Source organism: Sardina pilchardus, chromosome 9 (genome assembly GCF_963854185.1).
Source record: "Sardina pilchardus chromosome 9, fSarPil1.1, whole genome shotgun sequence".
Classification (NCBI taxonomy): domain Eukaryota; kingdom Metazoa; phylum Chordata; class Actinopteri; order Clupeiformes; family Clupeidae; genus Sardina; species Sardina pilchardus.
Genome location: NC_085002.1, coordinates 25,389,345 through 25,411,345, shown reverse-complemented (window position 1 = coordinate 25,411,345; position 22,001 = coordinate 25,389,345). Strand labels below are relative to the sequence as shown.

The 22,001-nt window shown below is 46.5% G+C and overlaps 1 protein-coding gene across 2 annotated transcripts in view; it reads right to left on the bottom strand.

Annotated features, from left to right (window-relative positions):
- Positions 1–22,001, bottom strand: part of phactr3b (phosphatase and actin regulator 3b) — a 50,836-nt gene that overhangs the window by 14,494 nt on the left and 14,341 nt on the right. Inside the window, exons 1-9 of one of the 2 annotated variants that reach the window (XM_062544414.1) lie at positions 20,585–20,903; positions 15,918–16,079; positions 14,121–14,195; positions 12,884–13,027; positions 11,554–11,796; positions 10,665–10,860; positions 10,484–10,504; positions 9,248–9,438; positions 8,120–8,273 (exon numbers count right to left, since the gene is read on the bottom strand). In XM_062544414.1, the coding sequence (XP_062400398.1) occupies positions 8,120–8,273; positions 9,248–9,438; positions 10,484–10,504; positions 10,665–10,860; positions 11,554–11,796; positions 12,884–13,027; positions 14,121–14,195; positions 15,918–16,079; positions 20,585–20,591 (1,193 nt within the window). In that variant the 5' untranslated portion in view covers positions 20,592–20,903. Of the gene's footprint in view, positions 1–8,119; positions 8,274–9,247; positions 9,439–10,483; positions 10,505–10,664; positions 10,861–11,553; positions 11,797–12,883; positions 13,028–14,120; positions 14,196–15,917; positions 16,080–20,584; positions 20,904–22,001 lie in introns of those variants that run through there. The other variant, XM_062544413.1, reaches the window with a different exon arrangement.

Here is a 22,001-nt window from a genome sequence, read left to right as displayed (position 1 = left end):
TGGCTGTCAGCTGGCCTCGTCTCCTTGTGTCTGTTGACAGACAGACAGACAGACTGGGGGGGGGGGGAGAGGGGTCAGTGAGGACCTGGGCGGCAGCCTCCTGCTGTTAGCGGAGCCGCAGGCCTCCACTGCACCTGTACTCACATGCCTGCGGTCAGCGGACGCCCCTCTGGGGGGATCCTGTTACACTTTCAGAGCGACTGGCCGGGAGGCTTCTTAGAGTGACAACGCAACCCCCCCAACAGGCCAACACACCCCATCACCCACACACACACACACACACACACACACACACACAGACACAGAGACACACACACAGAGACACACACACAGAGACACACACACAGACACACACACACACAGACACACACACACACACACACACACACACACACACACACACACACACACACACACACACACACACACACACACACCATGTGTGAATCGAGTCAAATATTAAATAGAGATGCCCAGTTAAAACGGGTGCAACACTCACTCTTTCAAAGCGAGTGTGAAATTGTTCATTGTAAAATGAATGTCACAATTTTGATGGAATACATTTCCCGTTTGTATCATTGTTGCCATTACACATTTGGTGCTGAGCAGTTTTCCATTATTATCATCACTTTTCTCACAATGAAATCACCTCAAGCATATTATATGAAAACCCTAACAAACACTCAGCAATGATGAACCACTGGGGTCCTGTAAGGTGCTCGGTGATTAGAGACAACCAATCTCCAAAGCCTCACCAGTCTCATAAAACACAAACAAGGTACGGGCAATTGGCTTGTGACAAGTCAGAGTTCCGATCAATGTGTCAAAAACACAGGAAGCCATACATAAGTACAGCATCAATCAAAGTCAGATATTTCACTAAGCCATCACATGATGCAAGTTAATCAACGGAACAGATCAATGGATCTTGAAACTGTCCCAACTCAATATAACATACATAATCAGGATCAAGATCAGAATCAGCTTTATTGGCCAGGTTTGCATGAACAAACAAGGACTTTGACTCCGGTCAACCAATCTTAACAACAACAACAAAAACATGCAAAACATTGCAGTAAAATGGGTCAGGACAGTCCTTCAATAATGTAAATCATGTGCACTCTCTCTGTACCAGTGGAACAATTTCTGCAGTACCTCCTGTACGATGACACAACCTAGATGTCGCAAACGCTGGAATAATCTTTAGTCTCTGTCCTTGGGGCGTTCACTGTGTCACAGCAGGGGAAATATTTACATTGGCCCCTGCCCCCGGCCTGAGAGGAGGTATGGTCGTTTGACGGACGTGATCAATGAGTACGGGAGATGAGGGCGGGACCCCGGCCTGTCCTGAACCCGCTCATCATCAACAGCACGGCAGAAGGGGCGGTGCTGGTGGGAGGGGGCCCTTCGTGTACGTCATTCCCAGCTCCATCAGAGATATCTACTGTGTGTGTGTGTGTGTGTGTGTGTGTGTGTGTGTGTGTGTGTGTGTGTGTGTGTGTGTGTGTGTGTGTGTGTGTGTGTGTGTGTTAGCGAGTTAGCAAGAGAGGGCTATAATGGAAGACAATGAAAGCGAGTTTGAGGCCGAGTGAGGTACTTTGTGTGTGTGCGTATGTCTGTGTGTGAGGGCCCTTAGTACACATCATTCCAAGCTCCATCAGAGATATCTACTGTCTTTGTGTGTGTGTGTGTATGTCTGTAAGTGTATACGAGTTAGCAAGAGAGGGCTATAGTGGAAGACAATAAAAGACAGCGAGTCTGAGACTGAGTGAGATACCTTGTAAACGTGTGTGTGCGTATGTCTGTGTGTGGGGGCCCTTAGTACACATCATTCCAAGCTCCATCAGAGATATCAAATGTCTTTGTGTGTGTGTGTGTATGTGTGTATGTCTGTAAGCGTATACGAGTTAGCAAGAGAGGGCTATAGTGGAAGACAATGAAAGACGGCGAGTCTGAGAGTGAGTGAGGTACTTTGTAAATGTGTGCGTGCATCAGTCTACTTGAGCTTGTATGCATGGACGTATGTCTGCATGTATGTGTATGCATGTTATGTAATGGGGCCATGGCCTGGCTTTACGTAAGCTGTTTGTCTGAGGCCAGGCCTGCTGCTGCTCATTTGTTTTTTCGTGTCTCATTCTCAGCTCTGGCCTCACGGCGGGGTGCTGAGGAGTCCGGCTGAGATGCGGCCAGAACGCGCCAGCGCGGCCTTACTCCCCTCCTGTCTCACTCCGCACAGCCGCACACACACACACACACACACACACACACACACACCACGCGCACAGCGCGACCCCACTCCCCTCGTGCCCTCTCCTCCTGCCTCACTCCGCACAGCCGGAGGGGCGTGGGGGGTTGGGCGGCTGCGGGTCACCTGTGATAACAGGAGAGACCCTCCGCGCACACACACACACACACACACACACACACACACACACACACACACACACACACACACAGCACTGTTCTGCACTTCTATGTGTTTGTTGTAAGTTGAGCAACCTCCTGAAGACTTCACAGAGCTAGGATGCAAGTTTAGATAGGGGAAAGATAGGGTCAGGCATGAGGGACCAACAGGTTGTTAATCTTATTGATCAAGCCCCAAAAGGGAGAAGAAGGGGCATTATAAAGCATTCAGTATATTTCAACCTGTTGCTTTGTCAATGCGGAGATGTTGAGGCTACCATTTGGCAAGGAGCAAATACAGGCCGATAGTATTTCCAATGAAATGCCAGTCGCTCACTCAAATGGATGGAAGCCTTACAAAGACGCCCTTTCAAAGAGTTTTCCAGGGGTGGCCTGCCCTACAGTACTATTTGAACATATGCATGATGCACTGGTCGATGACCAAAACATGTCCGACGCTGCTCACTCAAATGAAGCTGAGTTAGGCAGTAACAGACAGAGTTATTACTCTCCCGGAGGTGTTCCTTTGGTGAGCGGTCGGCTATGCCCGTGTAAGTCCACGTGTCTCGTGACAAACAACACAGCAGCGGCAGTGGGCTGGTGCTGGGCACGAGTCAAGAGATGTCTTGAGTGCTTTGCACGGTCTGTAATATCGGCTCGTGCTGGGAAAAAGAAGGGAGCTCCCAGAAGTAACAAACGGCGATCAATGACGGTGCCAACGGCCCGGCCGCCTGCTTGGCACCTACATGTAAGATGCCACGGGGTGTGGTTACGTAAAACAACACGGGGTGAGCTACAGTGCGATATGATGCTGTTTGTTTGTGTGTGTAGCGGCGTGCGTGTCTGTGCACGTGCACTTGATACTCGTTCATATGCGAATGATGATGTTCACAGATAAACTATAACAATAACGTCATGGAGAAGATATTGTTGGGGATCAGAGCAATTTCGAGAACGATCAAAAGCTAGCAGCCAATCAGAACCCATCACATTTTATCCATCATATTCATTAACACAAGGAGAGACTTTTCTTATTGTTGGTAAGTGTGGACGCTATTATCGTTATGGTTACAGTTATCGTTATAGTTATCATTCTTGGTGTGAATGGCCCTTAACACAGAGAGCCCCGTTGGGTGTCTGTTCCTTTACAAACACAAGTGTGGATTTAAATTTTTCTGATATTTTTGTGCAGTGATTATGCTGTTTGTGTGTGTGTGTGTGTGTGTGTGTGTGTGTGTGTGTGTGTGTGTGTGTGTGTGTGTGTGTGTGTGTGTGTGTGTGTGTGTGTGTGTGTGTGTGTGTGTGTGTGTGTGTGTGTGTGTGTGCGTGTGTGTGTGTGTGTGTGGGTGGGGGGGGGGTGTATGTCTAAATAGTGGATCAGACAAATTCCATGCAAAGCTGGGATGATCCTTCTAACTTTCCACCTAACATTTCTTTCCTTTTAGAGAACAAACGTCTCACAACCCCTGCTTTAATTGTTCATGTCTTTATCGGATACCTGCAGCTTGGTACAATACCTCCTCAGGGGCCTCTATAGAATCTCATCAGCTATAGAGGAGGCCCCTCTCTCTCTCTTTCTCTCTCTCTCTCTGTCTCTCTCTCTTTCTCGCTCTCTTGGTCTCTCTCTCTCTTTCTCACTCTCTCTCTCTGTACTCCCTAATCCTCCTCTAATTAGTTGCCTGTGACCTGATCTTGCATGGACCAGCACCTCACAGCAGGAAGAATGCCCAGCAGGAGCTAGGCTCACCGCTCACTGCACTGCACGCCCAAGGCCTCTTACCAGACAGTGGGGGATACAGTAGAGGAGGAGGTGGAGGAGGAGGAGGAGGAGGAGGAGGAGGAGGAGGAGGAGGAGGGGGTGGGTGGCCTTGAGGTGGAGGGTGTTTTCATGCCCTCATTCTCTTGTTTTTTTCCCCCTCTCATCTAACGCTTGGTGAGCTCCAACTGGGAAGTCGCAGGACTATTTTGAGCCTGTGTTCAGATTCCCGACAAAAGAGGTCCATCTTTAAATTATTAATCACGCCTATTATCTAGATCAGAGGGAAAACATGCAGGGAGGGAGAGAGACAAGGAGAAAGAACGGAATGAAAAATACAGAAAAAAGGAAAGAAAGAAAGACAGAAAGAAAGAAAGAACGAACGAAAGAAAGACAGAAAGAAGGGAAAGGAAAATATCCATAGGAGGAAATAAACTAGTGTTCCACCGCTGTGGAGGGGAACTCCATTGCAAGCGCAGACGAGCTGACTTCAAGGAGCAAATAGTGGGGCAGCAGCAGCAGCACCAGAAAAACCACACAGCCAGCTCTAAACAATTACAGTATGTGAGCAAGCAGCGCAGGCAGGCCAGAAATAGACCAGCCAGTGACAGACTGATTCCCCCTGGTTTACTTAATTGACAGGAGGTTAATTTGGGAAAATCTATTGCTCACTGCAGAGCCTGCTTGGGGAGCATAGGTCTGTAGGTCGGTGAAATGCAACACAGCACAGTGCTGAATTTACATACATTAGCCACATGACTGGTCGATTCCCCCTCCCTCTCAGAAATCTATAAGTACATCTTAGCCTGAGAAATATGTAGCACAACAACAACAACACCACACTTCTCATATCATTTAAATGATTAAATTCGACTTTTGATCTCTTTTGATCCCTCAAGAGAAAGATTAGCTTTATCACAAGAGAAAGGTGAAGAGAGCAGGCTTAGTGCTTCCACCTCCTCACAATATCACAACATATTACACGCCGGGTCATTGCATAAGCTACAATACACGGTGATCAATACAAACACAACTAATCAGGTACTAAATCCTCACAAATCCCTGAAAAGGACCCCAAATAACATTTATATAATTCTGCAAACAGGATTACAGCCTCTCTTCTAGTAGCTTCCCGAATGTCGTGTTAAAAAAAGAGAAGAAAAAAGAAAAGAACACAAACACAGGAAAGAGCAGCCGATGTACAGTATGGTCAATACGGTAACAGTCTAGCTCCCCCTAATGGTAGGATATGTGGCCAGAAGGGCAACATCAGTTACGGGGGTCCTGATAAAACATTGAATGCAGAAGAGGCAAACTGCATGGACAAAGCATACTGTATATACACATATTGCTGTCTGCCTATGTCATAGCGATGTGGATTGTGACTGCAAAATCCTCTTCCAAAGACAGCTCTTTCGTTCATGTTTGACTGTTGATTACTCAGGTTGTAACTATGTCCATGAGCAAATACGGCAGTCACCTCTGCTCCGTTTTGCATTGAAACCCACTATACTGTAACTGTACCACTATCTGAATGAATTTGTTTGGGTGAAAAAAAAGAGGGAAAAGAGATCTTGAGCTTCATTATTTCATTGAAACCCATTTCACAGGCTTCAACATTCGCAACCTCTTTTCTGAATTCTTTGCCGTCTGGATACAGACACAGACACCCATGCCATGCCCCTTCAGTGAAGTGGTACTACTGCACAGCCTTGGGACCACAACGGGAACTGCTCTTTGTGAGATCAAAAAATCAGCACTCTGCAGTCTACTCCAGTGTACACACACCCCGCCCTCTACAGACTGAAGGCCTGCATCTGGATTTAACGTACCGTAGGTGAGGGGAACTCTAGGACACTTGCACACTCCACACTACCCTCGGACTCGGCGATGGCCACTGGATTTCCATCCCGTAAGCACACATTACGTAACCTGTGCATGACAAGTTGTTTTCTTTGCAATACCTCTCCTCATAAATTCTGATCTATCTTGGCATGTGTTCAGTGGCACTTGTCGATGTCGCTGAATTTGAGTTAATTCTGATTGCTGGAGCTGTCAGCACGAATGACAAATCACAGCCTACGTGAGCCATACACGTCCCCATGTAGGCTAGCTGTATATTTCACTGAGCAGGCATGACTGGTAATGTGTGGTGGCGCACTTGTCATTAATGCCGGGCTCCATCACATCAGTCTTGCTGAGTGACTGTGTCACAACGCTATTGGCAGTCTACACACTCAGACGGATACTGACACCGGGCATTCCCACAAGTCCTCAAAGAGGAGACACTGAATCGACAGACACAACTATGACTGCTGGGACTCCCAAGACTGGCAAAACTGTGCCACAGCGAATCAAATACAATGCACGCTCAATAACTGACACGGTATTGATCATTAAGACTGTCTGCTTTCATGCTTTGTAATTACGGTTTCTTTTTTTCATTAGCAGCTGCCTACGGGCATGTTCGTATATACTGTATCTCAGCGGTGGGGGGGGGCTGAGGGGCTGCAGCAGGGATCGGGTGACGAAGGCTGCACACCAGAGAGACTTTGAGAGACTAATGTGTGTTGTTTGTATGTGTGGGTTGAAAGAAAAGGGGGGGGGGGGTGATGCAGATTTGGGAAGACAGGAGGAAGGCGGTTACGTAAGAGAGGGTTAGAGACTCATCAGGAAGACTGGGGCGGGGGAGGCGGCAAACAACTGGGTTTGAAATAAAAGGAGGGAGAGAGAGAGACAGAGAGAGAGAGAGAGAGAAAGAGAGAAAGAAAGAGGGATGAAGAGTGAGGAAGAGATGGAGCAAATGAGGGACAGAGGAAAATAAAGAGAAAAGAGAGCAAGAAAAGTGCTGAAAGAGGAGAGTGAGCGCCAAAAGAAAAGAGGAAGAAAAAAAAGAGGACCGAGACGAAGACGGAAAATACAGACGGGAGGAAAAGACGGAGTGAGCGGACGGAAAGAGGAAGATCACTGAGGAAGAGGAGGGTGGAAAACGAGGGGGCACAGAGATGTGGGCACATGTATTCCTCTCAGTCTGTGAGAGCAAAGACTGATTCAAGTAAGAATTATTACCTGCCAAATGGTATGACACAATTATGCTTGACGAGTGTTCTTTAAATGAGCTGAACATTTTGAGTGTACAGCTAACACAAGGTATTAAATTATCATCTAGTCCTCGCAGACGATGGAGGAATATGCGGGGATGAGGAGAAGGAAGAAGAGGAGGAAGAGGAGGAGGAGGAGGACAAGAGATATGATGAGAGAAGATGGAGGGGTTTAGGGATGAGGGGAAGGAGAGGCTTTGAGGGATGTGAGCGGGAGGAGAGGAGAAAAGAACAGCAGAGCTGCGTGTGGGAGGACAGAGCGAAATATAGATGAGGATGAATGAAAAAATGAATCTCATGAGAGAAGAGTAGAGAAGAGAGAGAGAGAGAGAGAGAGAAAGAGAGAGGAGAGGAGGGGAAGGTGAGTGAGGAGAGGAAGTACATCACAACAGTGGAAGGCAGAGGTGGAAACCTCCGGCTCCAGAAAGTAAAAGTCCCATCTATTCTACCTGCTGCACCCTTCACTCATTAGAACCACCTGACTGAAGGGGCTGTGCAAAGCAGAATGCAGGGCTGATAGACAGGAAATGAACTGTGCCTGAAATGATCAAATACATTCAAAGACAATATAGCCTTTCTTGAAATTGTACTATAAATAAAATGGATCATTATTATCATTATTATTATTATTATTAACTCTATCAGGCCTGGGAATGAGTTGGTTAATTGAATGGTTGGACCAAATATCAGGTGGGAGTTCTACTTCCTGAAGCCAGAGTTGTCCCATTTCTGGTGAAGGGACACTGATGGATGTGGGGATGAGGTCAGAGGGGACATGGTGGCAGGGGAGTGGACAGTGGAGTTTTTTTTGGGGGGGGGGGGGGGGGGCTGTGTGGGGGGGGGGGGCTGTGTGTCTTACTTGGCCAGCTTCATCTCGATCTGCTGCCGGATCTCCTGCCGCTCCTGGTCGCTGCGCACGGGGAAGATGTTCCGGTCCTCCAGCTCCTGCTTGCTGGGCCGGTTGCGCAGCTTCACGGTCAGGAGCTCCTTCCTTATCCGGCGTGGCAGGGTCCCTGTGGTCACGCCGGACAGACAAACACACACACACACACACGCACACACACACAAATCAATGAATAATCGAATACAAACACAGAGAAACACATGCACATCATAAGAAAATAGACATGCACGCATAAAAATGCAAACACATAAAGCAATGGCATACAAATGAGGTAAATCAATAGAATCAAACACACAGACTCCAAAGCTTGTATACAGTCATTATAATAATCCCCTTTAGCAGAACACTGCCCTTCTACATACAATCTAAACACAGTAACAAAAGCCATCTTACCAATAGTGTGAAGACTAAATGAGTGTGCAGATGAAGTTCCATTTCACGGCTATTCTTGCTTGCGCAAATCATTATCAGAAAAAAAACCCTGGATGTGTTAAAGTGAAGTGCATCTCCCTAGACTGCTCTGCCTTACTCTAGTACATAGTAAAGTTGATGCCCCTGAGTCTGTGTTTAGTCTAGGAAAAGGATCATCTCTCTCGTTCTCTGTTTCTCTCCCCCTCTCTCTCCCTCCCTCCTCCCTCCCTCTCATTTCTCCCCCTTTCCCCTTCCGCCCCATCTCTATCCCTCGCTCTCACGTTCTATCCCTCTCTATCACGTTTGTTTTCCGCTGACCCACATGTGATGGCACCAGACCAGCGGCAGAATTAGGCCAACAGATGCAGCTGACCAGTCACATTTTTTAAAGAGACTAGGTCAAGCAGTTTCAAAATAAATATTAAATACTATCGTCAATCCTCAAAAGCTTTTGATACCATGTTGTTTTTTTGACCTTGAATGAAATGAAACAATTTCTCAATGAAATAATGTTTCAGACGGTGACATCTACACTAGACTGGCGGTTTATACATAACAGTCATTCATCCCAATGAGATTTGATGCAGCAGGACTTTCACCTTTAAAAAAACAAAAAAAAGAAAAAAAGAAAAACTAGCGACAATAAAGCAAATTGAAGTGAATGAGACTGACCGGAGATGACGGAGTCGTTCCAGCTGTCTGGGTCGTTGTAGAACTCGTCCAGCCGCATGTTCTCCTTGTTCTCCTCGGCCTCCTTCTTGTTCTCGCCCTCTCCACAGGGTTCCTTCTCTGTGCTGGAGGTGCGGGACAGCCGAACGTCCGTGCGGCGCTTCGGCGAGGAGCGGACCTCTTTCCCGTGAAAACTACAGAGACAAGAAACCATTCCATGTTTCCCCAACACATTTATATACCACAGACACTGACCACTGTTCCACAGAAGCCCACACTACACACACACACACACACACACACACACACACACACACACACACACACACACACTACAAAACTTCTATAAGCATATACAGTCGTATGCAAAAGTTTGCCACATCATCACCTACCCTTCACCATACCTAAAGATTGGCATGGTTTTATTATAGTTAGCCTAATAACTAATAGTTAGCCTAATAGCTAGTCTGATTTGTATTGAGAGGTGATCTTATGAAAAGAACCCTGTGCCACTCTCTAGGTATGGTGAAGGGCATGTGATAATGTGGGGCTATTTAAATTCCAGAGGCCCAGGGAACTTTATCAGGATTCATAGTGTCCTGGATCCATGAAATGACTGGCCTGTATCAATAAAAAATCTGCCTGCTTCTATGGGAATTTAACATGGGAGTGGCCAAACTTATGCACCCTGTATTTTAAGGAAGAACATTTATTTCTTTATTTCTTTATGATATATTCTTCATTCACAAAGACAATTGGTGTCCTTAAAGGTTGGACTTTTACCATTTTTTTAATGAAGGCATTAAGATAAATTTCTAAAAGTTGATTTTTTATTCCTCTTTTTAGTCAACTTTAGCATGGGTGCCCAAACATTTGCATACGACTGTAGGAAGAGCAAAACTGCTAATATATATATATATATATATGTGTGTGTGTGTGTGTGTGTGTGTGTGTGTGTCTGTGTGTGTGTGTGTGTGTGTGTAAGTGTGTGTTGTGACCACATGGACCCTGCCACACTGGATATAATCCATTGACAGTCGCTTCTGGCCGTAATTCAATGACTATCATAATGTATTACTTACTACGATATTATGTATGTGGGACGGCTTATACCCATAACACTATATGCAATTTGAAGCACACCTTGGAGCAGCATGATGTCACATATGAATGTATTAAGTTGGGCAGATTCTACTTTTGGGAATTTTAAATTTCAAGTTTTATTAATTTAATACTCACATGGCAGTTTTACCAGGGAAACTGAAATACAATACATGAGTTTTTACACATGAGCATTAAAGTTGAAATGAATGAAATATATGATATACGTTGTCTATACAGTTAATGTATCTGTATGTTTGCAATCAGGGAAATGAACCCAGGAACATCCTCCATCAGCTCAGTCTCTAATGCTACACACCTGTCCTGGCGGTGCTTGGAGGCAAGGGCACGGTGCAGTTCCTCTATGATGCAGCTAGGGGGCAGCTGAGGGTGCATGGCACCCAGGTGAGGCGAGCCGGTCGGGGTGAGGATCTTCCCCCGGAACGAGTCTTTGGGGAGGGTGAAGTTCCGAGGCAGAGTGGCGGGCGCCTGCCTCATGTGGTTGACCTGGGAGCCTATCAGACATGGAGAGAGGCCTGTTATGCAGGTGGAAATGGCAGAGCAGTTGTCTATCTGTGCAGGTCATTTTTGCACTTTACACTTTTAGTATTCGTGTGACTTTTTTTCAAACAGTGTTAGCTAATATTTAAGATTAGCAACAGCTTAGTACAGGCTAGGACTGGCATGGTCCCTAAGGTAGTTTTGATCTCTATGAACCAGAAATTGTAAAGTGATGACGTGATTTATCACTGTTCAGACTGGCAGAGAACCATTAGCCTACGGTTACTGATATTACCATTATCACTACTGAGACTTAGCCTGGTAGTAAACCAGACCCTGGAATCTGTCAGATTAAGGGTCTGGCCACGAATAATGAAAATGACTCAATTCGAGGGGCGGCACCAAGCACACTGAACGCAACTGGATAACACTACGACCAATGTTTACTCTGACTGATTCTGGACTTCGACGCAACTGGATAACTACGACCAAAACTGAAAGTTCTAGCGCTGTCGTCATCAGTTCAGCTCGCCTTTGTCCCGCCTACGCCGATTTGATTGGCTGCACCGATATTGCTGCAAAACGTAATGTGCATCATTGCTCGTGGCCAGAGTATCTTGCAGACACAATTCAAACTGTGCTCTCTCACAAGAACTCTGGATTTCCAGGGTAACGGAGACTCATAAGGAAGTTAAATGCCCACGCACCATCCAGACTTCCCAGTCGAGTTAGCAGCTTAACGGGGACGATGGGGGCTGGAGGGTTGCAGGGCTCTCTCTTGGCCAGCGGTGGCTCTGCCCTGGGCTCCTCCTTCTTCTCTGTGCTGGTGTCAGTGGTTCCCATAGCGCTCTTACTGGGGGTCTCGATGAAAGGAACCTCGTCGTCCACAACCTCTTCCTCCATCTGACTGTGGTCGCCTGCAGTGTCAACGTCCTCTGTGGTGTCCCGCACTGAGTGAACAGAAATATAAACACACACACACACACACACACACACACACGCACACGCACACGCACACGCACACGCACACGCACACGCACACGCACACAGAGCAAATCAGTATTTTAGCAATCTCTGTCTCCACCTAGTGACCATTAAGGGAACTACTTTTAATGTTCGACTAACTGAATCTAGTGAGCACGAGCAGATGAATGGATATCCACTGATCCATGTATGGTCAACCATACCTGAGACTTTGTGCCCTTTCAATTGAATATATAGTTTAGCAGTATGGCTTATACCATTATGAATATGATGAAAAGCCAAATCAATATTTCTTCACAATACTCTATTATTGATCCTGACTACTCAGTTGGAAAACACTTGGAGCAACGTTAGCATTTTTTTGATAATTCAATAAGATTTAACCAACCACCTTCTGCCAATGTGCTGTTAGAGTTTGGCAAATCCTTGAAAAAAATAACTGCTTACACAAGCAGTAAGTCAAATGCGCTAACAAATAGTGCTGCTTCAGGAATTTGCCAAATGCTGGTCCAGATAACTCATTAATGCCATATGGTAAAATCCACCCCACCCCAATCCAATTTGCTAACATTCCTTAATCAACAACAGCACTGACATAACTACCACACATGATCACTATTTTACATGATACAGTATGTTATCTATAACTGTAATATGTACATTGCCCAATATGAGTTATAATTGTCCAATTTGAGTAGGCCTCAACTGTTTGCCAAAAGCCAACATTTCTGGCCCCAGCTTGATTAAAACAAAAGTAGGCTCTGATTTAGCCCAAGCTACTGTATGACTTCAACAAGGTGATCTTTATTATCATTCTGTAGCTTACAGTAGTCACACTGTCGCAATGCTACAGCGGACTTAAACTGCCACCTTGTGGCGATAAGTTGTACTGTAGGCCTAATACATGTCACGCAGTTGCAGTTGAGTGAAATAGCTACTTCATAAATGGGACCCACTGTATGCACATTGCCCAATACTATGAGTTATTAGTGCCCAGTGCCCCCTAGCCCATACAGATCTGTGTGATTTAGTCAGCGCCAGGTGAGGGCTCACCTGTGGAGGTGTTGTCCTCGTCTGAGCCCAGGTCGTCTCCGGTGCTGGCCAGTGGTGCCATGGGGTCTTCGTCCCGCTCCTCGCCGTCGGAGAACTCCTGGGTGGGCGTGCCTGGCTCGTCCCCGTTGCCCCCACATGCAGACTCTACAGAACGTAACATAACAAACATGGGTCCCAATCCAGTCTGCTAAGATTGTTTTGATTTTACATCTCCTCTCATAGCACTACTTACAACTACTTGAGTGCAATTATCCTACAGACAATTGCACTCATTGATGCACTTACTACACTCATTGATACACTTATTGTGGTTTTTGTTTATTGTTGTAAAATTGTTGTTAGAATTGCTCTTAAAAGCTTAAAAAAATTATTTTACCATGTCATGATTGGTGATGAAATCGACAATCCTGCATAGTATACCTTTAAGGGAATGTATTTTCATCAGCTATGCTATGACATGACAAAGGAGGCAAACATCAAGATCTATTATGACACACAAAATGGTGGAGAAAGATTCCCAAATGAGGTGTCTGCATCAGGCAAAACACATTAATTTATTGATTTAGCTTAATTAGTGATTTAGCTTTGCTATGATTTAGCGTAATTGAGAAACTCCACACAGCAGCTGCATGGCCTGGATGGATCTCTCCCAGATCCGGCCCAGCTGCGGACCGGGGCGAGAGAGGCCCAGGGCTCAACTACAAAAGAGTGTGGCGTTGAATGAAATGGCTGACAGTGCTGTTGTTTTGGATGAAAATAAGTGCTGTTGTTTTGGCTCAAAATAAGTGCTGTTGTTTTGGCTCAAAATAAGTGCTGCTGTTTTGGTTCAAAATAAGTGCTGTTGATCCTAAACCTTCAGCTGCAATGAGTGCTTCTCTCTCTTCACCACTAACCTGTGACAGGCAGCTGATAATCAGCAGTGAATAACAAGAGGGCAGTTACATAACACTCGTGTGTGTGTGTGTGTGTGTGTCTGTGTGTGTGTGTGTGTGTGTGTGTGTGTGTGTGTGTGTGTGTGTGTGTGTGTGTGTATGTGTGTGTGTGCGTGTGCGTGTGCGTGTGCGTGCGTGTCACTCGTTCTGTCCCTTTTCCCCTCAAACTCTGTTTGTGTAGGCCTATGTTTGTGAGTGTCTCACACACACTACCTCTCTCTTTCTCTGTCACTCTCACTCGCTCTGTGTTTGTGCATCTGTGTATATCTGTGTGTTTATCACTCCCCCCTTCCCCCCCCACTCACCTGATCCTTGATCTCCAAGACCCTTCCTGGTGAGCTCGTCGCGATGCTGCCGCCCTGCTGACTTCTTCTCCGGACCTGTGTGCAGAGTCACACATCCCTCTTAACCATGACATAAAATGGATGAACGGAGCACTGTACCTTGTCCCCTGAGGGCAGCCGTGGCCTACTGATTAGGGTTTCGGGCTTGTGACCGGAGGGTTGCCGCTTCGATCCCCGACCAGTCCACGGTTAGGTGCCTTGCTCCTTGAGCAAGGCAGCTAACCCCTCACTGCTCCCCGAGCGCCGCTGGTTGGGCAGGCAGCTCACTGCTCCGGGTCAATGTGTGATTCACCTCACTGTGTGTTCACTGTGTCCTGTGTGTGTTCACTAATTCGGTTAAATTGGGTTAAATGCAGAGAAACTAATTTCCCTCACGGGATCAAAAAAGTATATATTCTATTCTTTTTTCTTTCTGACGTAAACACAGAAGGTATGCAACTCAACTTCACAAACATGCAACAGATGGTATTTTACAAGCCCATTTACAACCCTATAACCAGGCTGAGGGATAAAATGGCCCGTTTTAGCAGACATCTAGCGTCCCTTCATGCTTATCTGGCACCCAAATGAATAATTAAGGGAGCTTAACACTTGGCTGCGGCCAAAGACCATTCACAAAAGGCCCCAGCAACCGCTACCTGAACCTCCAATTTGAAGTGGTGAAGTAATGTGCGGAGGGGGGGGGGGGGGGGGGGGCGGTGAGAGAGGGTTTGCGTCACATTCTGCATTTGCATCACAATCTGTATTTCTGTCTTTGTAATTTCAACATCCTAGACTTGAATACGAGGGAGGAGCGTTTTCCAGTTCACGGTAGCTTTCGCCCATGCGCCAAACTCTCCTTTTCTAACAGAGCCAAGGTAAAAAAAACGGCTTTCCATTCTTTGTGATCTTTAATGAGCTGCTGATCCACCCAGCCAGCGCCATTTAAATGAACTCGCAAGGGACCTCATCAGCAGCACACACCGCTAACTCCCCCCGACACAGCAAAGAGTGCACTCAGCTACCCTCTAAGAAGCCATTAAGGTGTCACAGATCTGCCCTGACAGGTGGTGTGAAATAATGCTTTTGGTGCCGCAGATAAGAGGATGCGTTTGTTTACCTCATTATCTCAGAGCGGCGCTGCACATGTGGCTCCAAACTACTGAGGTGGCATTCGAGCTTGCGTTCAGATTTAAAGCAGCGTTACAGAGTGTTTGTCAAAAACCAGCAACCTTACAAACATAGCCATCAGCCTAACCCAGGGACACCTTATTTGGCATGCTATATTTTTTTGATATTGTTGGTTATGTCATGGAAAGGTTTTTCTCAATAGGTATGTTAAATCTCTCCCTCACAAAACCACATTGTTTTGACCTAACCACATCCATCACACTTGATTCTAAGATGATACCAAAAGCAGTTACTCATAAAAACATACAAAATGTTGCATAGTGTTACATACAACATGCTCGTTGTTGCTAAATTAGCTATATCAAGATATAGATAGATAGATAGATAGATAGATACTTTATTGATCCCCAAGGGGAAATTCAAGATTCAATATTGCACCTATGAAAGGCTTGTAGTCTCTGATCTAGAAACTATGAGAGATCTTCAAATCAATTAAATAAACTATGTGAAGCACTTTTCGTGGACCATAACCATAATTGCATCTGTCAGATTCAAAGAACGTTTGACTAAAGCAAGGAAACATATTTGCACAGAACAAACATGCACAGAACGAACGTTCTGCGTACAGAAGGCCTGAGGTGTCTCTACCTGAGGAGTTCTGCTTCATCTTCTCCGTTTTCTTTTTCCTCCACTTCCAGGGCTTGAAGATGCGGCCCAGGCTGGCCAGTTTGCTGTTGCGGCGGACGGGAGGGGTGCGCACCCCTGTCACCAGGCAACCAGACTGCAGCGCCCTCTGCTGGTCCATCACATCTATAGCAGGACACAAAAAAAAACATGCAGGAGTCAGAACAAAAACAGCTCCTTCATTCACTCATTCACTTACTCACTCAATCTCACTCTCTGGCTTGAGCAAGAAAAAGCAACTCATTCATTCATTCACTCATTCCCTCACTTGCTGACTCACTCACTCACTCACTCACTTGCTAACTGACTGCCTCACTGACTCAAACCCTTTGCTCTCTCACTCGTTTGCAAACTCAGACACTATTTCAGTCCCTCAGTGAGTCAGTCTCAACAGCAGCCACTCCATCACTTAATCATCTATTTTAGAATAAATATTTAAGGTGCGTGCTAGGCTAACTCGGGTGCTATTTCTGATCCTCGCTAACTCAATCACGACGCCATGCAGTCATGTGGCATCCTGTCAGCCTTTCTGAACTCTGTTTAATGGCAAAAAACCTAAGTTGCATTGTGCACTCCAGCTCTGAGACAAACACAACTGACTTTCAAAAAACACAGTGATTTACTGTGATTTAATGGGATGGAGAATACAGCAGCAACGATTCTCTTCAAATAGAATGCACATCTGGGTCACTCCCCTCAGGCAAAACACTTGCTTTTAATTAAAGAAAAGAGCTGCAAAAAATAATCGCCTCGGAGAGGGATCCGTCTTTACACGCTTTTGTTTCCCTTCCGTCTCTCCGTCCCTCTTCGCTCCCTCCTCATTCAATATGTCATCCCTCCGTTAGAACTGTTCACTGTGCCTTTCAATTTCCTCTTTATACTCTAACTGGCACTTGTGCTCCTCCTATTTGCTCCTAATAATGCACTCAAAGGAACCCAACCCAACACAACAGCCGAGGTCCCGGCATAACCCCCCTGCTAACTCGGTTGGCATGCAAACGGCTTCATCACCCCTCAGTAAGCTGTGGTCAGACACGCTTCCCTCTGTTCCCCCCGTGGGGCTTGCATGTGAACGGCGCTACAACAGTGACTATCTATGACTTCCTTCTCCACACAGAGGGGCCTGTTCTCTTAGCTGCTGCTGCTGCTGCTGATGCTGCTGCTGCTGACAGAGCCTGGGACAGAGGATGGCATTGTGCAACGGGGTTTACATGGTCGCAGCAGACCTGTGTTGGCCCTGTCCAAAAGCACACACAGAGACACACACACACACACACAGACACACAGACAGACACACACACACACACACACACGCCCACACACAAATGACAATAAGCCACTTGAACTGAAAATGAGCAGAGGTAGAGATTGGAAAGCCCTGACGCCCCAAATGAAGCCCCCCCCCCCCCTCATCCCTCCCCACCCCCAACACCCCAATCACACACACACACACACACACACGACAATCAGCCACTTCAACAGAAAAACAAGCTGAGTTAGTAACTGGACAGAAACCCTGACGCTCTCTGATGCAGTGGCACTGGACAGCAGTAGCAGCAGTAGCAGCAGCAGCGGTAGCGGTAGCCGCTTCACTCTTGACGTTTGACACAGAAAGCACAAGCAGCCACTCCCAACGGGGGGGGATTCACACACTGGAGGGCTTCCCACGGATTAACTCTTAATCCACTGCCTCTCATCAAGCACCCCCCCCCCCCCCCACCCGCGCCAATCTGACTCTGTGGGGGTTTCAATCTGTGTGGATCAAAGTCCAAAGTGCTGGTCTGAGCTCCCAGCAGCCCCCTCCTCAAACCAGTCCACGAATCAGACGTTCTTAAGATACTGTACACACACGGAGATGGGAAAACACACAGAGGAGAATATGTAGAAAGTAGGCGAGCTGCTTGTGACAGCTTTGGTGCAGAGCGTAAATGACTGACGGGGGGTGATTGACAGTTGGTGAAGGCATAACGGGAGAAGACCATCTGCCAGGGCTTCTCCCCTTTAATCTACACTCAAAATGGTGCCCAGGTTGTTGATTTTTTTCCCCCTCTCCAAGCCTATGGAGCCAAGGGGCCTAATGCAATCTACAGCACTAGTCTGCAGTGATGGGAGGTGTCCCTAACTCTACTGTTGCATCAAGTGTCTGTGAGTGCCAAGGGAGAGGGAGTGACAGAGACAGAGAGAATGGAAGAGAGAGAGAGAGAGAAAGACATAGAGAGATAGATTGAGAAACAGACAAAGAGAGATTATAGAAGTTGCAGAGAGAGAGAAAGAGAGAAGCAAGAGATAGAAAGGGAGAGAGGGAGAGAGGGAGAGCAAAACTGAAAGCAACAGAGAGAGAGAAGGAGGGAGAGAGAGAGAGCTCTGCGACCTCCTGGAGAGCGGGAGGACAGAAATAGTCCCTCCCACACAGTCTGGCTGAGACGGAGAAGCGACACCTCCAGGGACTTGCAGATGAGCCGTGGGCCGGGCTGTACCGTGGGCCAGGCCGAGAGCCGAGAGCCGAACGCCGCCGCCACCGCCACCGCCACCGCCACCACCGCCTTTGCTGCTGTCACTTTCATCTCCGGCCCTCGCCTTCGTTAACAAGTCACACCTAGCGGCGCGCAAACACAACAACACCTGCTCGTCTCTCCTCTCAAGTGCATACCTGAATTAAAATGCAATGCACAGGCACTGTACAGTAACGCAGATGGAGGAGGGTGTTGAGAATGCAAGGATGAGCAAATGAAAGTCCCCTTAAAGCATGTATCATCTATGCATATTCACTCAGTGGTAGCACGTAAGTATGCACTCTGTATTTGAATTTATCAGTCAAGCATTTCCCCTGCTGTGGGGGGAACTCCCTCACATTCTTCTGCACGTCCTTATGGGACACATTTCACATGCATGCATGTACTGCTCTGTACAGGGAACAGTATGGCAAGGGTGCAGTAACCAAAACTGTGTGTGTGTGTGTGTGTGTGTGTGTGTGTGTGTGTGTGTGTGTGTGTGTGTGTGTGTGTGTGTGCTTGTGTGTGCTTGTGTTTCTTTTATAACAGTACAACAAATGCATTAGGAGCGCTGTCTTAAGGAATGTTCCATTTCCCCCCTCTTGCAAAAAATAACTTAGTCTAACACATAAAATATTCAGTCTTTCCATTCAGGGTAGAACATGGGGTAACGACGCTCTAAAAAGCATTGGCCACTGGTGTTTCTGCAAGGCCAGAGGCCTGCACTGACCAAGAATAGTAAGAGGGGGATCCTGGGCAAAGCTCTCTGTAAGTTTGGAGAGGCCGCATGGACAGCTTGGGTGAATCCCGTTAAGGCCGACCCCGCCCACGTCGTAATACGCGAGTCTGGTATGTTCAAACACAGGCTTACTGAGGCTGAACAATCTCGTTAAACCACGCAGGCTGATCCAAATTCTAGCACAGGCGACCGTAATGAGACCACATTACACCCGTGTCACAGTGCATTAACGATCCAATATGGCCACTCATTCACATCCTCTGCAAAAGCCATTTGCCCCAAACAGTCAATTCATTAGATAGTGTATCAATACTAATGGATATTAAATGCCTGTTAGGGTAGCTCTGGTTTGCATACGGGCAGTCACCCGGAAGGAGAAAAATACAAAAATGAAATGCACCAGGATGTGCCCATGCCTCCCAGTGCTCAAAGGGGAAGATGCTCACTGACAAAAGGAGGAGAGACACTTAACTCCCTGAGCACAATGAGAAGCGGGTCATCTGCCTTATAGACTTGTGTGTGTCCAGCTAACCAGCATGTGTGGTATTCAGGTCAAGCCTTTTAGTTACTGCTGCTGCAGCGGCGGCCGACCCCGCCTGGGTCATCCTTCCGTTGCCATGGTTACTACCAGGGATGCTGCAGAAAAGCCCCTTGGAGGCAGGAGAGAATCACGGGAGCAGAAGAGAGAAAAGGGGGTTGCTGGGTGGAGAGGGATGCTGTTGCCACGCAGAGTGACAAGGAAAGCTTCAGCAGCCAATGGGAGCCCAGTTATGCATAATGCATCCCTAGTATGCCTCTATTTTTAATTTGAAGGGAGCTGTTTTCTAAAATATTTACAACAGCATGCATGGAAACTTGTCAATGAGTGTCAAAATCTGTGCAAATATCTAAATTAAGCCTCTCACCCAATAGTCTTCACTAAGGCCTTTACAATCAATACATTCTAGGAAGAACAAAAACGACAGTTTCATATTTCTAAGATGCATGTTTCTGTTACAGATGATTCATTTCAGATATTATAATAAAAAGACAACTTTACATAGCCTACAATAGAAATTCACAAACACAAAATTGTTTACTTCTTGCACTGAGTCTCTCTCTCGCTCCCCCTCTCCTTCACTTCCATTCCCTCTCCCTTTTTGTTTCAGATTCGGTAAAGTTTGATCAGAGTACTCTTTTTTTATTAGAGCAGATCCACTTGCACACAAACATTCACGATATCGCTTGCCTTGCCACACGCAAGCAACACAACATACCTGGCCTTCGCAACAACGTTGCCATGCACATTAGGCTACTGTGAGGCATTCCCGTAGGCATGTGTCACCCAGCAACTAATTATGTCTCACGAACACTTATCAGAACACCGGCTCAAAAGTGGTTGAAGCTCTGAACACACTCACATGACATTTCCAAAAAGTTTCGTCTGGTGGCTTCAAGGCTTTCACCTCTGTCTTCCTGCTCGCCCCAAAAGCTTCACCGCGCCTGCCCGCCGCGATGTTCCGAGGGGGAAAAGTGATGCAAGGCGTGGAATGTCAGCGATAAAAGGGAGGGGGTTGCCGGAAAGCTCAAAACAACCGTGGTGGTGCCCCAGGGAGGAGGAGACGAGAGTAAATAACAGAATTTAGCGGCACAAGCGCATTTATGTCCTCTGTAAACTCTTGGCTAGGACCGAGAACACCCGCATGCGGTCTACACGTCTGCTACAGCTGGGACTAATTCATATTCTGCCTACCGCACCCACTATCTTTTCGCTCACCAATCGTAGTAGCGGCTGTGGGGCGAACGATGTCATAGCTCATGTTTTCAGCTTCAATGCATGTCAGCGGACAGACCACGTGCTACAAGCCTGAAAACAGTCTTGTCTGCCCGCCTCTGTTGCTGGCAAATATGAACACTGGCCATTCATTCAAGAATAAGACGGTTTTATTTAGGACGGGGGGAAATCTGCTCCTCTGACAGAAACAGGGGAACACTTGACAGCCCAGTGCTATGGAAAAAATATGGCATGATCATCCCTTAAATTAACAACCAGCCTTATAGATAAATAAAATATCCAACTTAAATGCTAATTGATGTAGAACTCAATAAGTCACTTTTTGTCCTAGGCATAGTGCACATCACTGAAAATCTTTAGAAAGGGTTGTGGTAGTAGTCAGGTCCATGTGTATTAAATGGTAGCCTGTATGTCAGCCTATATATTATATTCCACTCTAGTATTATGTTAGTTTTCAGTCCTATCTTGGAATACACAATGGAAGTACAGGCTATATAATGGCAGCTTGGATATAGAGATAAAAATAGCATAATTACAGCAGCTGCCTGTTAAATACAGGTATCACTGCAACAGGAGACCACTGAGTCAATTACTATCCACTTGAGAGTCCGGTCATAATTAGGCTTATGACAGCAAGACGGCCTTTGGCCCATACATAAAAAATATCTGATATCCATATGGGTTATGGTGCAAGCAGAAATGTCAAAGGGTTTGTTTTGCTGCCATGTTTCTTTTCCCACTGATGCTTTCACTGGCTTGTTAACAAATGGCCATCATCAACTAGGCCAGCCAGGAAAATTGATTAGTTGTGGTCCAATTTTGAATGTATCGCCATTGATCTGGCTCCTTAATTGTCATGTAATAGCTCTGCTTTGACTGTGTGTGTGTGTGTGTGTGTGTGTGTGTGTGTGTGTGTGTGTGTGTGTGTGTGTGTGTGTGTGTGCGCGCGCGCGTGTGTGTCTTTGTCTTTGTCTGAGTCGGTGTGCCTGTCTCTCCTCTCTCCCTTTAGAGGACGAGCACTTTATCTGAACGTTTGTTGTGAC